The 18392-nt window shown below is 41.8% G+C and overlaps 1 protein-coding gene across 6 annotated transcripts in view; it reads left to right on the top strand.

The window, feature by feature from the left end:
• Nucleotides 1–18392, top strand: part of LOC118818751 (ephrin type-B receptor 3-like) — a 79030-nt gene that overhangs the window by 35080 nt on the left and 25558 nt on the right. For all 6 annotated transcript variants that reach the window (XM_036586126.1, XM_036586128.1, XM_036586130.1 and 3 more), the window contains exons 2-4: nucleotides 313–377; nucleotides 11644–12316; nucleotides 17613–17768. In XM_036586126.1, coding sequence (XP_036442019.1) covers nucleotides 313–377; nucleotides 11644–12316; nucleotides 17613–17768 — 894 coding nt within the window. The remainder of the gene's footprint in view (nucleotides 1–312; nucleotides 378–11643; nucleotides 12317–17612; nucleotides 17769–18392) is intronic.

An 18392-nucleotide genomic window follows, 5' to 3' on the forward strand; every position in this document is an offset into this window, starting at 1 on the left:
GTCTAAATGTGTATTAGCAAACCTACACATTGTAACATTGTGCTAAATGCTTTTATTTTAAATCTAAATAAAACCCCTTCGCTCTAGTTCTGAATCCCTCTATTGTAATTAGTGGATGTTTTGCTGTATAAACAGTGCAGACAGTGTTTGCCTGTGAGTTCAGTGTTTTCCTCCTATGTTTGTTAGAAGCTGTTTGTAAATGACTCTGATCCAGCCGTTGTGGTGTGACGATGTTTGTTTGTTTGTTTGTTTATTGCTGCAGCTGCTGTTGTTTCTTGGCCTGAAGTGTTTTATTTTATTGTTTGTTTGCAGAAACGTTGATGGACACCAAATGGGCCACCACAGAGCTGGCGTGGACGGCACATCCTGAAACCGGGGTGAGTCCAGCTGTGATAAATACCCCCCTGTTACCCCCCCCCTCCCAAAAAAATCCTTCTGAAGGTGAAATACGAGAGAATTAAACATGCATCGTTAAACCCCAGTAAAGGCACAGATCTCCCACAGGCCCCGCCCCTCCCACAGGCCCCACCCCCTCCTCTCAAACACAACGACGCCAGATTGTTTCTGCCTGCATTGTTCATTTCACAGTCATCCCCCTTTTCCCCCCTTGTTCCTCTTTTTTCCAGCTTCGCGCTCCTCGCTCTGCACTCCTCCCGCTGTGCTGTTTCAGGCTCAACCCATATGAACATTTCATCACTGTTACTGATTATCTTCAGTATTTAAAACTTCTGAGAACTGATAATATCGAACCATATGATGCCATATCGCTGAAAACCTCGCATCTCCACTTTTGTCATTTTTCAGTTTTTGACATAATTTGAGAATACATGTTACCCTTTACATTGTATGTAAATTTCATGATGGATGGACTAAACAAACTGACCCAACATGACTTGTTAAACAGTCTGGTTCCATTGACTTCCATTAAAAGTAAAGTAGGTTTTTTCCTTCTCCTGTAAAGTTACCATTTTGGAGATACGAGGTTTTCTTCTGACCACAGTGATATGCTGACTGACATGACTGTCTCTCAGGTATCCACTGTATTAAACTTACAAAGCCTTAATAAGATACTTGTCCACCCTTAAATGACCGTATAAACTCACCTCTAAACCTAAATGACGTGAACTCTCACTGTAAGAGGCAAATTGGTGCAAAACAATCTGTCCATTTACAAACATCATCGCTGCTGATGAGTCCTTAATATTGGTCCAGTTTACTGGCACAACAGTATCAGTCATGTGTGAAAGTGTTTAAACTGACGCTCCTGGTCAAATTACACGTTTAGTTTATTTTCTGAGTGAAAGTAAGTCATCTACAGAGAACACACCCTAACATACTTTGGGAAAAATTAAATATAAATATATAATGTGCCACAGGCCACATTTATGTTTTATTTTTTTCACCCAATATGTTAAATTCAGTAAATTGCATGTCTTTCTAAATGAAAATGTAAACACGTCCTCTACAGAGAACTTAAATTTTTAAGTTTATTGCACAGTTTGTATTTTATTGCTGAGTTTAATATAAAAACTATAAAAATATAAAGTTTGCACAAAACATTTTATGTTTATTTACACTTAGAAAATCAACAACAACGTGGAAATTGATGAAGGACTCACAAACTTTTGCTCGTGACTGTGTATATACGTCGGGACCTGCTCTGTACTTTAGGGCACTATCTGCCCCCCCCCCACCCCGCCTGCCCCAGCAACACCCTTAGACCGCCCCCCTCAGACCCCCATCCCTTTATAACAATGCTGTACCAGCTGTTCTTCACAAAAAAAACATTTATTTACGAGTAATATAGCACAATCTGCCAACCCGCCCCGGACCCTGCACTGACCCCCCACACACAAAAATGCCCATAATACTGCCAAAAGACCCTCAGACACCCTGTGACACCCCCATCACCCCCTCACACCTCAGCAGATGCTCTTTTAAAGGCTGTAGTCTGCTCTCTGTCCAGCTGATGCGTCTGTAACTCACTCAGACACAAACATGCATCATTCTGCAGACCTGGTTCAGAGTCAGAGCTGAAACACATGTGGACCTTTTAACTGATCTTAGACTTTAGGCTAAAATCCTTCTGCTCTGAGTGACTCTAAATCTTAATTATGTTTATTTAATTAAAACCGATGATTGAACATTTCATTTAGTCATCATAACTCTACACAAACTGTACCAGATGTGTCAGTAGTGACTGTTTCAGTGACAATTTTAGCTCATTTTGAGCTCAGAAACTCAGCAAACACAGCTTTGAACAGCTGTTCACACAGAAAATCATCATATTTTACATTTAAACACTAAAAAGTGCTGAACTGCAGAAAATATGACGATTCTTAATGTTCCACACTGATTTTCAGACTTGGGGACGCATTTACTTCAAAACAATGGGATCTAACTGCTCACCATGTGGCCATGAGGGACAGGGATGCAGCCTCACCCCCTGCTCTGAAATGCAGGGGCGAGGCTAAAATAAGCTCCGCCTACAGACAAAAAAATCTGTGTGCTTTGGTAGTGACATGAAAACATATTTTATTGAAAAATTAAACTCATTATAAATCTAAGTCTTTCAACTTCATTTAAAAAAAGAAAATAAAAATCTTTAAAAATGTGTAAACATGTAATTTATGTATGTATTATTTTCAGAAGTGTGAAGTTAGGGGTTGGTGTTTGGGACAGACTCCTCCCAATAGAAAGTACCCTAGAAATGATGATTTTGTGTATATATTTAGCTTATTACTGTCTCTATTAATGCCTTGGGTTTGAATAGATCAGAACAGAATCATTGTAAATATCTAAGATCTGAATAAATTGTTTTTTATATGTGGAAACCCAGTTTTAATTCAGTAGAAAGGTCCATATAAGGGAGTCAAATATAAAAACGTTTATCAAATATGACCAACTCATATCACAGTTATGTCCTGCCTTTTAGAATAATGATGAAAATATCAAACCTGTAAAACATCAGATTTCCTTGAGACGAAAACTCAGGCCTAAACTCCTCAGATCAGAACGTCTGTAAGATGATGATAAACATACATTCAGTCATATGGATCCAAACTGGAGCTCCGCAGTTTAAAGTGGACGATTTCTTCTTCGTCCTTAATCATCTGCCTCTCTCTTCCTCTCTGTTCCTCTCTGTTCCTCTCTGTCTCTCCGTTTGTTTACTCGGCCTCCTCAGTTGTTTATTATTTTGAGTGATGGGCAGGGGAGAGTTTGAGGAAAAGCCAAACAGAGGAGGGTGGAGCGGCCTGTAAATAATCATAAAAAACTGTAAATAATCATTGGAAACTGTAAATAATCCTAAAGCAGAGGGAGGGAGTGGAGCCCACGGTCCGTCTGTACATGCAGTCTTTTAAAATCACATTCAGTGCTTTTTAATACCTTTAATACCTTTTTAAGACCTCAACATCGCCATTTCCACCACACAAAAGACCATAAACACGTATAAACATCTACTTTATGAACGCTGACAGGTTTGAATGATCAGAATGGAGTTGTTTAATACGGAGTATCAGCTGATACTGAGTCTAACTCCGCGTTTCATAGACAATAAAGCTGCACAGCGTAGTTAAGAAAGCCAAGGCTGCCCGTTTATCCTACAGTAAGACTGTAAACACTTTAAGGATGTGCATAAATGTGATATTCTGGACGGATATGTTTACATTTCTGTCTTACTGTTTAATATGATCCAGTTTTATTGAGCTCAATGATGACATGGCTACAGTTTACTTTAACTTTTTTGCCTTCTCTGCATGTTTTTGGCTGCATGTCACTCAAAACAAACAGCAGAAAGCAGACAGGAGACTTGAGGAGCCTCACGCTCACATTTCACACGCCTGTTTTAAACACAGCAGAAAAGTGGAAAGTTCTCATTTCCCACCTTAAAGCAGCTCCAGGCTTTTTTTGTTATCTTATGAAAACAGCCCAGGTTGTGGGTGATGTCCATTATGACATGGGACGCTTTTTAAATGAAACAGTAGAAGCCATATCGCCCCCTACACTTCCTGTAGTGTATTACAGTCTGTCAGAGTGACTGTGTGGATCATATGAACATTATAGAGCTTTTTAAATGAAACAGTAGAAGCCATATCGCCCCCTACACTTCCTGTAGTGTATTACAGTCTGTCAGAGTGACTGTGTGGATCATATGAACATTATAGAGGCTTTTTAAATGAAACAGTAGAAGCCATATCGCCCCCTACACTTCCTGTAGTGTATTACAGTCTGTCAGAGTGACTGTGTGGATCATATGAACATTATAGAGGCTTTTTAAATGAAACAGTAGAAGCCATATCGCCCCCTACACTTCCTGTAGTGTATTACAGTCTGTCAGAGTGACTGTGTGGATCATATGAACATTATAGAGGCTTTTTAAATGAAACAGTAGAAGCCATATCGCCCCCTACACTTCCTGTAGTGTATTACAGTCTGTCAGAGTGACTGTGTGGATCATATGAACATTATAGAGCTTTTTAAATGAAACAGTAGAAGCCATATCGCCCTCTACACTTCCTGTAGTGTATTACAGTCTGTCAGAGTGACTGTGTGGATCATATGAACATTATAGAGGCTTTTTAAATGAAACAGTAGAAGCCATATCGCCCCCTACACTTCCTGTAGTGTATTACAGTCTGTCAGAGTGACTGTGTGGATCATATGAACATTATAGAGCTTTTTAAATGAAACAGTAGAAGCCATATTTTGTTTTCAATAGTAGAAATTTCTTCCGCCAAAAAAAAGTAGTTCCCTCTCGAGTTTTTTCCTTTGCTTATTTATTATTTATTGGATTTTTGGCTCAGGAATTAGAGGCGAAATGTCCGTACCAGTGTAGATAAAGTGAGAGCGTACGTGTTTGTGTGGTTCAGGGTGAATTCCATGGTTTAAGATTAAACACTCAGCTCGAGTCCCTGAGGAATTAGCCATTTAGCCGAAGCTAAATCAGCGTGACTGATGGCACAAGACCCAGTAAACTCAGTCAGTGTTTCAGCAGCTAGGATAAAGCCCTCTCTCTGCAGTGGTGCGTCAGCATGTGTTTCGGTCTGACCCTCAGAGTCGATCCATTTGGATGCGAGAATGAAAGCAGTGACCTTAGCCTTTAGACATTAGCCGTTAGCGTCCAGCGGCGCCGCTGCGATCTGCAAGTAAAATCACGCTGCGCTCCCTGCGCTGACTGCAGAGGGTGGAGGAAGAGTGGAACAGGGAAAAGACGAGAGGCAGTGCAGTAAAAACATTACAGAGTCTTTGGTGAATCAGTAATGATGTGTGCTTTAAAGGGCCGATAGCAGGAAAACCAAACCTCCTTCACTATTTTGTGGTTTATGTTTATGTTTTTATTTATGTTTATGTTTATGGCTCTGTTTAAAGCCGTGTGTTCTACATGTTCATGAAGATATATTGTATACGGTTCTTTATAGCACTAAATTAGGGTTCTGCTTCTGTAACAAGCTTGACACTGTAATAAAACAGAACCGTTTTTTGGTGCTATTTAGAACCATTTTCAGAAAGATTCTATACAGAACCATCTACAGCACATTCTCCATCAGAACTCCTTAAGCTTCCAAATGGTTCTTTGAGTGCTCATGGTTGTTCATAGAACTCTTTCCTTTACCAAAGAACCCTTGAAGAACCATAATTTTTTATGAGTCTATAGAACATTTTGAAAATGGCACCAAAAAGGGTTCTGCTGTTGTTACTATTTCAAGCTTGTGACAATAGAAGAACCCTTTTTGGTGCTATATAGAACCATTTTCAGAAAGATTCTACATAGAACCATTTACAGCACATTCTCCATCAATCTGAAGAACCATTTCACCATGCAGAGAACTCTTTAAGCTTTCAGATGGTTCTTTGAGTGTTCATGGTTCTATATACCCTTAAAAAGGGTTCCATGAGGAACCATGAACACTCAAAGACCCTTTTGCATGCTTAACGGAGAATGTGCTGTAGATGGTTCTATATAGAACCATTGCCTTTACTAAAGAACCCTTGAAGAACCATCGATCCTTTTACATATGGAATGTCACAATAACGACTTAAACTGTATATATGTTGCCAAAAGGATGAGCGATGTGATGATATATTATGATTTTAATAATAAATTCCATCATCCTGAGTGAATGATGGGTATGGTCGGTGTTTCTAGAACACTGAAGAACATTAAAAAGACACTTAGACTTATTATAGAGAGCCTGTAAACAACAACAGCCAGCATACAGTATCTGTATAAACTGTATAGCAACAAACAGCCGATTGGATGGCAGCCCGTTATCACAGTATCTCATTATATTCATCTATTTTTACCAGTTGTTTGATGTTTTTCCTCCTGTTTCTTCTTAAATTGTGCATTTTTTGCCTAAATAAGTCTTTACACTCATACTCGGCCGTATAACTCAGCCATATTGGGCTCACACACTGTGTAGCTGTGTAAGTATTAATTAGAGGAAAGCGAAATCGATGCAGGAGATCCTGGGCCTGTTTTCTAAAGCCTCTTTAATGCATTTATTCGGAGGAGCGGAGAGCGTGATGCATGATATCGGAGTCTCGCCGTCCCAGGAGGAGCGGGTGTGACCTCAGAACTGCACAGCCAGCCCCCCCCCAACCCCCCACCAACCCCCACCGCTCCACACTCCCTCAGCAATTCATTACCCGGCCCTAAACAGCCATTGACACTTCATGCTTTCTCCAGCCCCATTGACCTGGCCCTGCTTATTGATCCTCTGGGCTGCATTAAAGGGCCCATATCACTGAAAACTCAACCTCCATGAACTGTCTTCACTTTTTTATTGAGTGGGAGTTTGATGTAGTTTGTACACACGGTAAGTTTCAAACATGCAAATATGTATTTCTGAGGTCACACGTGCTCCTTCTGGGACAGCGAGGCTCCGATATCATGCGTCACCCTCCCAGCTCCTTAATGTCCTGTTTTTGTGATGTCACAAACTACAACCCATTAATACCATATATATCTGCCTATTCAGCCTCAAGCTCAGTCACACTGAAGTTATAAAGAGCGTTTCAGCACGGACTGCTTTACAATGCTGTGCAATCGGCTAATCAGAACAGAGCTCATTTACATATGGCAGTCTTAAAGGGCCAGCCTGTTTAATTCTAAATAGAGTCATATACACATTGTTGTGACGTCAGAACGACTGTCTACAGTCGTCTAGCTCCGCCCCCTCACCCTGAAGTTATACTAAGTGTTTCAGCCCAGACTGCTTTAGTATGAGGTGCAATTGGCTAATCAGAACAGAGCCCATTTACATATACAAGTCTTAAAGGGACAGTAACACAGTTTAATTTTGAATGAAAAATGGTTACACATGAATTGCTACGTACGACCACACAAATGTCATAAGTGGACCGCAGGAGAAAGAATAAAGAGAAATGTAGGATATGGGCCCTTTAAAGGCACCGTCTGCTCCAGTCTCTGGAGGCTACAGGGATGAATGTTCTGTCTCCACCGCATCCATATCCCTCTGTTAATTAAAGACACCGGGCCTGAGCGCTAGAACACAGCTGAAGTAAACAGACCCACACATGCTATTAGTTTGCAGCGCACGTTTAGCTTGTTTTCCTGCTAACGCTCTTTATTTTCAGGGTCGACTCTAAAGGCTCTCCTCCTTATCTTTAACTTCCTCTCAACTGAGTGAATATTCAATACAACTCATATTTTTAATCAGTTTTCCCTTTTATCCTAAACGTACTACAAAAATAATAAATATTCAACATTTTGAGATTGTCGTAAGATTGTAAGATCATGTGTGGAGCTGTTCAGTGTCTCTAACAGTCTTCATTCTGTGGTTTCTGACACTGTATGACTCACTGTTATCTATAAACATGGACTAAAGTGCATTAGCACTACCAAGGCTAAACACAGTAGCAGCAGTCATTGAAGGTACAAGGCTAATGTAGCTAACGCTAATTCATAACTCATTTAAATGTCTTTCATTTGCATTTATGGTTATGGTTATGTATGGTTAAAGATATGATTTCTCTATATCCAGCTATTTTTGTCACATATGGACATAAATGTGATATATATGGCTACATATTTGAAATAGGCCAGTTTAGGCTATTTTAGGCTATTTTAGCCATATATAATATAGCCTATATAGGCTATTTTAGCCACATATCAACATAGTATAAGTTTAGCAATATATGATAGAATATATTCATATAAATGAGGATGGCATATTTTTTACTCAGGTTTATGCACCTTCCTCTGCATTCTTACTAATAAAGTTAAAATTAAAAACTACATAACTACATAACTAAAGCTATATAACTAGACTCTAAACACATGCATATTGTAAGCTGTGCAAAAAAATCATTAAAATAAATGAAAATCATTGAAATAAATAAAACATTTCCTGACACATTTAAATTAATATTCAAAAACATACAGGTGACATAGTAACAGTTGTAACTGTGGATGTATTAACTCAGCTGTCAGACATATATATCAGATTTACATATAGGACTAGCTACGGATTCTCTGTGTGGACAGTGGCCCTTCTGCAAGTCGCTCTGGATAATTAGCTAAATGCAGATTAAATATAAGATGTGATTTAAATGTTGGAGTATAAGCTTCCATTACTTGTTAGCCACATTAGCCCTGTAGCTGCAGTGCTAAAACTAAAGACGGCCGTTTGACTGGATCTGATATAATGAGATGAAAACAAACGCTCCTCTGCGTCTGGATGGAGAGATGTTGACATGCGATGGTAATTGTGATGAATTTGCTGAATCTGGGCAGCTCTGACGAGGAGGACAGATGAAAGACGAAAAGCAGCTCGGCGCTAAACGACAGCTCGCTCACCACACAGGGCAAAACCAAAAAGCACAAAATTTAATTTCCCCTTTCTCTCTGCGCTTGGTTTGAGTGCATCTCTTTCTCTCTGCTCTCTCCAACCGTCATGCTGTCCATCCCGCTCTGCTCTGCTCTGCTAGCGCTCCGCTAACCGTCCAGCCAGATGCACACGGAGCTGTGATAGTGTTTGTCAGAGAACCTTCTCACTTAAACTCTCACTGTACCAAACAAAGGAAAGCTGTAGGCTGGGTGTTGCAGTCATTTTCACTGGTTCAAGGGTGCTAATGCTGTAACACCTGGCCTACAGTGCACCACTGTCTTTACAACAGGTGTGAAATGGTTCAGGTGTCTTTACAGTGGTGGTGATAGGAACCAGGGGTCGCCATGACTACAACACAAATATAGACACTTTATTTACTATCCAGAACCACCAGTGAACCTACACGAGTCTTCTGAGTTTATATGGAATGTTGATGATGGAAAATAGTGGAAAATCTGAAATAATCAGTTTTCTTTGGGGACTATTTTGCCTCACAGCGCCCTGCATGTATCCCTCCAGCATGAATGGAGTTTAAGTTCTCTAAACTATCATAAAACAGTGTCTCAGTCATCAGGCAGTGAATTCATAACCATTTCATGTAGGAACTTTCTGTGAGGGAGCTTTTAGAGGTGGACGTCTGGTTCCTATCACCACCACTGTGAACAGTTCTGACTCGGTAAGTTTATCTAGAACAGAGCGTTTCACACCAAACCACTCTGAATGTTTACATCTTATCTAATTAATTATGCAGAAATTTTAGAAAATCGGTGGAGTTCCACTAAAATAAACCGTTGTCCAACCGTCTGAAAATGCAGCCGAACACAGACTTACATTATTCTGACGGTGCGACAGTGACGACGCTGGGCCATCCTACTCTTGCTGTCTGGGAGCTCGTTAACCATACACTCTTAAAAAAGATGGTTCTTCAAGGGTTCTTTAGTAAAGACAGTGTTTCTATATAGAACCATGAACACACACAGAACAATTTGCATGCTTAAAGGATTCTCTATATGGTGAAATGGCTCTTCAGATTGATTTAGAATGTGTTGTGTATGGTTCTATATAGAACCTTGTTGAAAGTGTTCTGTATAGCACCAAAAAGGGTTCTCCTGTAACCATGCCAAGCTTGTCGCAATAGAAGAACGCTTTTTGGTGCCACACAGAATATACAACACATCCTCCATCAATCTGAAGAACAATTCACCGTGCAAAGAACCATTTAATCATGTTCATGGTTCTATACAGAACCATTGTCTTTACTAAAGAACCTTTGAAGAACCATTATTTTTGAGAGTGTAGGCTGTGGTTCCTGGTCAAAAATGATTCTGTGAAACAGCACAGTGGGTTTAATAACTCGTATGTGTGTCTGATCAGCCAATCAGATTTTAGAACCACTGTAGAACCGTTTCATAAGAAAGTAAACACACTGTAGGAACTTGATCTGATGTTTTTGCTGGTGTTTTACTGCGTCGGGCTGTTTTATAGTTGTTGTTTTGTGCTGTTCGTCTTTACTTTTATAGCTCTTTATAGTTTTATGGTGTTATTGAATGAGGGCGCTCTTCAAAATAAAGGTGCTAAAGTGACTCTTTGGAGAGCCGCCATTAAAGAACCACTTCTGCTCCCTTAAAGGACCTTTCAGAGCTGAGTTTGTAGAACATGTTTCCCTAAAACAACAGAAACCCTGTTGACACAAAACACACGTGTAGTAAAAGCCAGTGGGCAGATTCTGAAGCGTCCACTGAAAGGTTCTTTAGGGACCCCAAATCAGTTCTTCTATGGCACAGAACACTTTTTGGGCACGTTTCAAGGGTTCTTTAGTAAAGACAGTGGTTCTATATAGAACCGTGAGCACTCAAAGATTCCTGTGGATGTTTAAGTGGTTCTGCATGGTGAAATGGTTCTTCAGATTGATAGAGAATGTGTTGTATATGGTTCTATATAGCATCGTCAAGCTTGTATACAGTAGCAGAACTATTTTAAGTGTTTCAAAAAGGTTCTGTGTACAAGCATGTACAACACATTCTCCATCAATCTGCAGAACCATTTCACCATGCAAAGAACCCTTTCATTCTTGAGTGTTCATGGTTCTGTACACTCTTTAAAAGATGGTTCTCCAAGGGTTATTTAATAAATACAGTGGTAGTATATGGAACCATGTACACCTAAAGGACCCTTTGCATGGTGAAATCGTTCTTTACATGGTAAAACTGTTCTTCAGATTGATGGAGATGGTTCTATATAGAACCTTTTTGAAAAGATTTCTACATAGCCCCCAAAAAGGTTCTGCTATAGTTACAAGCTTGACAATGTAAAAAGAGCAGAACCCTTTTTGGTGCTTTATAGAACCATAAACAAGTATTTCACCAGGCAAAGAACCATTTAAGCAAGCATGTGGTTCTTTGAGTGTTCATGGTTCTGTATAGAAGCATTATCTTTGCTAAAGAACCCTTGAAGAACCATCTTTTTCAAGAGTGCAAGAAACTGGCTTAAAATGTACTTATAGGTTAAATAGTCTTATAATATTCTTACTGCAATCCCATAATGAGGAATATCAGACATGTTGATTAGATATTAGATATATTGATTAGATATTACATGTATTGATTAGATATCAGGTGATATCGAGTGGATTTAAGGTGATTTTTACTGTTTTACAGTCTGAGCGGCTGTTTTATTAAAGGACTCCACACGCTGCACTCAGACAGGGCGACTGCTGGAAGGTCACCCTGAAGCGTTTCCGCTGTTATTATGATTCCGTGACTCACAGTTTCTCCCTCTTTTCCGACAGTGGGAAGAAGTGAGCGGCTACGATGACGCCATGAACCCGATCCGGACGTACCAGGTGTGCAACGTCCGCGAGCTGAACCAGAACAACTGGCTGCGCAGCGACTTCATCCCGCGCAAGGACGTGCTGCGCGTGTACGTGGAGATGAAGTTCACTGTGCGCGACTGCAACAGCATTCCCAACATTCCCGGATCCTGCAAGGAGACCTTCAACCTCTTTTACTACGAGTCGGACTCGGACTCGGCCACGGCCACCAGCCCGTTCTGGATGGAGAACCCGTACGTCAAAGTGGACACCATCGCTCCAGACGAGAGCTTCTCCATGCTGGAATCGGGCCGGGTCAACACCAAAATCCGCAGCTTCGGCCCGCTGTCCAAGGCCGGGTTTTACCTGGCGTTCCAGGATTTGGGAGCGTGCATGTCGCTCATTTCCGTCCGGGTTTTTTACAAGAAGTGCTCCACCACCATCGCCAACTTCGCCGTCTTCCCGGAGACGGCCACCGGGGCCGAGGCCACCTCGCTGGTCATCGCTCCGGGCACCTGCGTGCCGAACGCCGTGGAAGTGTCCGTGCCGCTGAAGCTGTACTGTAACGGAGACGGAGAGTGGATGGTTCCGGTCGGCTCCTGCACCTGCATGGCTGGCTTTGAGCCGGCCATTAAGGACACGCAGTGTCAAGGTGAGCGCGGACAGGTGTGCTTTGTGTTTCCCACTGAAGCCGCTCGCAGTAAATCATGCAGCGCTGCATTAAAGACACGCCGACCCGTCGCACTGTTTCCTTTATTTCGGCCTTTTCGTTTCCCCTCCCGTCTGTTTGGGCCGCAGTCATTTGACCTCAATTTGAGCAGAGCGAGAGAGGGAATGAATAAATAAAAGAGAGAGAGAGAAGGGGGACAGAAAGAAGAGAGAGGGAAAGAGAGAGGGTGAGAGGGAAAGAGAAAGAAAAGAGAGAGGGAGAAAGAGGAAGAGAAAGAAGAGCAAAAAAGAGGGGGAAGAGAGAAAGAGAAAGAGGGAAAAGGAGGGAAAAAAGAGAAAGGGAACGAGAGATAGAGGCAGGAAAGAGAACAAGAGAAAGAAATAGGAAGGAAGAGAGATGAAAAAGAAAACTAGAGATAGGCAGTAGAGGAAAAGGAAGGAAAAGAGAGAGAGAAGAAAAGAGGAAGAGAGAAAGAAAGGTGGAACAGAGACAAATGAGAGACAGAGGGAAAGAGAAAAAGAAAGGGAGAAGAGAGAGACAAAGGGAAAGAGAAAATGAGAGGAAGGAGCAAAAAGAAAAAAGGAAAAGAAAGAAAGCAGAAAGAGGAAGAGAGAGAGGGAAGAGTGTAAGAAAGAGGGGAAAGAGAGATAAAGAGAGAGGAAAGGGCAGAAAAAAGGCAGGACAGGAAGAGAGAGAGAATAAGAGAGACAAAGAGAGGGAGAGAAAATTAGGTTAGAGAGAAAATAAGGAAATAAGGAAAGAGAGAGAGAATGAGTGATAGAGAGAGAGAGAGAAAAAAGTGAGTGAGTGGATGGGGAGAGGGAGAGAGAGAGAGGGAGAGGTAGAGAGTGAGAGTGTGTGAAAGACAGAGAGAGAGTGAGAGAGAGAGGGAGTGTGTGTGAGCGGGAGAGAGAGAGAAAGAGGGAGGGAGAGAGAGAGAGAGAGAGAGAGAGAGAGGATGGAAAACATATCTACTTCACATTAAAGTGAATGATGCCGGCGTGGCACCGAGCCAGAATGTAACTGTGGCAACAGAGATCGGAGCGGCCCGCCGGAGGTCAGGGGTCAAACGGAGAGCAGGGCCGGAGAGCGGAGCGGGAATCGATCCGCGGAGTCGGGGCGAGCGCTGCGGTGAAACTTTAATGAACAGCGTTAGACGCAGAGAGAGGCGCTCAGCCAGCGCGCACGCCGGCTCCCCCTGTGGCATTAAAGGGCCCATACACTGCCTTTCTCCTCTTCTGTAAGCTCAATAAACTGACACTGTAAATGTGCTAATTTTTGTGACATCACAAAATCACTGAATTCAAAACAGCCTGTTTTTGCAGCTTGGTCAGTGTACGGAGCTGGAGGGAGTGGGTGGCTTCACACTGCTGATGTATGCAAATGAGCCTCTAATTAGCATTCTGACCAATCAGAGCTCCAGATGAGCTGATTTTAACCGTATTCAGACCACAGGGTGAAGGTGCTTCCTGCCCTCACTGCTCTAGAGGAGCGAGGAGGATTCAGTTTTCCACAGCATGGGCTCTTTAAAAGCTGCTGCTGAACAGCCAGAGGAGGAAGAGAAGAGAACAGGAGGATTAAGGAGGTGCTGGGGGTGATGAGGGTGCTGTGAATGGTGTGGATGGTGGGCCGCCGTGTGGGGGGGGGTGTAGTGAGCGTGTGTCCGGCGGTCAGGCAGCAGCAGTGGGCAGTAAATCTGTGTGTGTTTTATGTTTAAACTGGTCTGTTTGCTGCGGCAGCTCAAGGTTAAATCCTCACAGACTGGAGCTGATAAGACCCCCATAATCAGACCAGCACAGAGACCATAAACCCCTCTATCACCACACCTCTCTCTCTCCCTCTCCCTCTCTCTCCCTCTCTTTCTTTCTCTTTCTCTCTCACTCTCTCTATCTCTCTCTCTCTACCTCTCTTTCTGTTTCATTCTATCTCTCCCTCTCATATCTCTCTATATCATCATACATTTGTCTCACTCTCTATTTTCATACCTCTCTCGCTCTCTCTCTCTCTCTCCCCCTTTCTCTATCTCTCCCCCCTCTCTCACTCTTTCATCATACCTCTCTCACTTTCTTTCTCTACCTCCCTCTATCTTTCTCTCTCTCTCTCTCACTCTGTCAAAATACATCTCTCTCTTTCTCTCTCTCTCCCCTCTCTTTCTTTCTCTTTCTCCCTCTCTCTGATCATTGTGCCCCCTCCCTCTTTCTTTTTTATCTCCCTCTCAGACCTTTCTCTATCTTCATACGTCTCACTCACTCAATCTCTCTCTCTCCCTCTATTGTCATACCTCTCTCTCTCTTTCTCTCCTTCCTCTCTCTCTCCCTCTCCCTCCCTCTCTCTTTCCCCTTACTCTCCCTCTCTCACTCTGTCATCATACCTCTCTCTCTCTCTCTCTTTCTCTCTCTCTCTCTCTCTCTCTCTCTCTCTCTGTGCTGAATGTTAATCTGAAGGCCGTAGGTCTTGTTAATACTCAGCCGGGACTTTCACATGAATATTAATCGATTAGACTCTTTTTTTCTCTCCATGTTCCACATTTCACACCCCTCCCTCTCGCTCTCTTCCAATTTCAGCACAAATTCTAATCAGTTTTTTCTTTTTTAAGCTTCTATGTGTGTGTGTGAGAGAGAGAGAGAGAGAGAGAGAGAGGAGCCGCAGGATTTGCATTTTTTCTCTCTTTCTCTCTCCTATCTCTCTCTCTCTCTCTCTCTCTCTCTCTCTCTCTCTCTCTCTCTGTCTCTCTGTCTCTCTCCCTCCCTCTCTCTCTTTCCCTCTCGCTCCGAGAGGTGCTACAGGAGGATGAAAGGGAAAGGCTGACTTCTTTCCTTTCTGGAAATGATTGATCAGCACTTTAAGCCCTTCAGAGCAGCGCGGCCTTGTTTAAAGGGGAACCGCTGCGTTTTTAAACGGAGCCCTGAAGCCGGATTCGCGCCGCTGAAGATTTTATCGACTTGTGTACGTTTGAAACTGCAGAAATAAAGCAGGAGGATCGGGCTGGATCTGCGGGCGCGGCGAGGAGGCCGTAATAAAGCTGAGAACAGGCGGCTCAAGGCTGCTGCTTGGCGTTCGTTAGCGTTAGCAGAGCTCCTCGTGCTCCGACTGGCCTTAGCCGCGCTGATTAATGGGTGAACAAACAGCCGCTGTGCTAATACTGCAAACCCCCGGCTCTAATGGAGCGCTGTGCCAATATTGAATGTTGGGAAAAGAACTCCAGCAGGACAGGCCCGGATTCAGAGCTAGCACTGTTGTTTTACTACACTCCCTAAAGCTGTTCTAGATAATAAGGATGTAATAATACACACATCATAGAACATCATATTGTCTTGTATTGTAAAATAACATATTACATCATTGTTACTGTGTGAGCTCAAGGCTAGTGCATCAGCTTGGAGCTAAAACATTAGCTTGTAGCTGTTACCTCATCTTGGAGCTCACATATTTGCTTGTGGGCAGTGCATAAGCTGGGAGCTAACATATCAGCTCGTAGCTTGTCCATCAGCTAACAATAACAATAGTGTATCAGCTTAGAGCCAAAACATTAGTTTCTGACTAGCAAGATTGGAGTGTACGTATTAGCTCGTAGCTAGTGTGTCCTCTTGGAGCTAACTGGCTTGTGCATCAACATTATAATAAAAACATCTCTTCTTCTACTTAAAAGCCTTAGAATCTTTCCACACAATTTATCCACTGTTTCAACAGTCTATGAGCCAGAAATAGTTAATTTGAAATTACAGCATGCTAATTAGGGGTGAGCAATATGATATCACAATACAGTAAAGACATTTTCATGGTACGCAGTATGTACCATGATGTTTGTTTTAAAATACTGTCAAAAACTGTGAGTGTAATGATATTTGTTTAACGCTTTACATGCAGTGCTACAGTAAATCCAGTTAAAAATGAAAAAAACAGCAACTTTTGCTCTCTTTGTTGAGAACCATGTTAATATCTAGTGCTATGATGTAATTACGATGTACTTAGAAATGCATATTATGATATAATTTATCATGATAACGATTAAACGTTGTCATATTCCTCAGCCCTAATGCTAACACTTCCCATGCTAACTGCAGCTGCTGAAGGGTTAAACGCCTCCAGCACAGAAACGCCTGGATTTGTGTCACAGTGAGTGACATCGCTGGCGTCGTCTTCAGAAGCAGCCGGTGAGACCGAAAAGCTGCTTATCAGGTCCTGCTGTAAACTTTAGTTTTACTCCCTCGTGCTAATAAACACGCCGGCGGCCTTTTTCATCACCAGACGGGTTCAGTGGAACAGAGAGAGGCAGTAAACGTCGCCGCGCTGACCTCGTCTGATCTCGGCCTTTATCAGTCCAGCTGTAAACTCACACAACTGGACTGAAGCTCTATTTTAAATATCTCCTCATAACAGCGACTGCAGGACTGTAATGGGCACAAACATTCAGGGCTGAGGTTGTTGTCCGTTCTGAGCTCAAGATTCACTTAGATTTGCAATGTTTTATATGTTCAGTGTTAAGTTAAGTGTTATGATTCTACAGAGCTCTAATTATTTAAACTCAGAGTATATTAACGGTGACCCTCATTTTCAATGTAGCCGAGCAATTATAGAGATTAAAAAGCATAAATATTCATTTGTGATGAATATGTGTGGAAGTGCAGCAAAGAAAGCGAAATATGACTAATTATCGAAACACGAAAATAACATAAAATAAAAATTAGGAAACAATTAGGCAGATAAGACAAATCAGGACAACCAATTAAAACTATTCAGTAGTTTAGTAATAAAAAATAATAAAAGTTGGTAATAAAAGTAAGTAAATAAAACTACTGAATACGGTAAGAAAACGATAAAATAGAAAACAGTACTAAAGCAATAATAGTAATAAAATAATAAATGACAATAAAAAATAATAAATATCTCTCTTTTCTTTCTTCTCTCCTCTTTTTTCCTCTCTCCTTTTTGCTTCTCTCTTGCCTCTTTTCTTTCTTCTCTCTCTCCTCTTTTTCCTCTCTCCTCTTTTCTTTCTTTCCTCTCCCTCTTTCTCTCTCTCTGCTCTCTCTCAGGGTGTTAGTAGTGTCTTTGTAAGTCTTTCTGAGGTGCTGAATATCAGGATGTTATAAGCTGTATTATTATCTTCATTTCTCTGTTTGTGTGAAGCTCTTTGAACTGCCGCTGTAAATAAAAGGTGCTGTACGAATAAACTTCCCTTACGGCTTCAGAAACACAGCCCGGTCCCTTCAGCGTGAGTGTGTCCAGGACAGAGGGGTCAGTGGTTCTTACGGTGTTCTGTTGGTCCTGTTTTGTGCAGCCTGCAGTCCGGGGACCTTTAAGTCGAAGCAGGGCGATGGGTTCTGCTCCCCGTGTCCCCCCAACTCCCGCACCAGCTCAGCGGCGTCCAGCATCTGCTCCTGCAGGACCGGCTACTACAGAGCGGACACTGACCCGCCCGACACCGCCTGCACCAGTGAGTGTCCCTCTCTCTCTCTCTCTTTCTCTGTCTTTTGGTTATGCATTACTTCCTGATGGCACATTTGTTACTGATTTTTTTTATTAAATAATCATATTTTAGTGCTTTTCTTTCATTTCTTTTCTTCATCAGTCACTATTTTTGCTTTCTCTCTTCGCTCTTCACAGCGTTTGTCTCATTTAGCAGCACTTCTAACAATCTCACCCTTTCAAATGGACTCAAATCCGTCAGTAACCACGCTTATCTGGCTGTATGTACAGTAGGGTACAGCTTATCTGGCTGTATGTACAGTAGGGCTTGGCCAATGTGAATATTTATTGGCTGATGCCGATTCTACAGATTTTAAAGGAATAGTATTGGCTGATATAATGTTATATATTTATGTATTACTGTAGATTTTCATTTCATACTTTTATACATTTTGTTAAACAGTGATTTACTTATTTATATGACCATCAGTTTCTAATGGTCACACTAATTAAACTCACATAAAACGGCAGAAACTCTCTTCAATAATTTAAATATTTAGCACTGTAGGTGGAGCTACTCAGACCTGTTTGTGGTTTTGTTTTCTCTTTATTACCCTTTCTGTACTCATTTTTATCAGTTCTCTTCACAAAG

This window comes from Colossoma macropomum, unplaced genomic scaffold, assembly GCF_904425465.1.
Source record: "Colossoma macropomum unplaced genomic scaffold, Colossoma_macropomum, whole genome shotgun sequence".
NCBI lineage: Eukaryota > Metazoa > Chordata > Actinopteri > Characiformes > Serrasalmidae > Colossoma > Colossoma macropomum.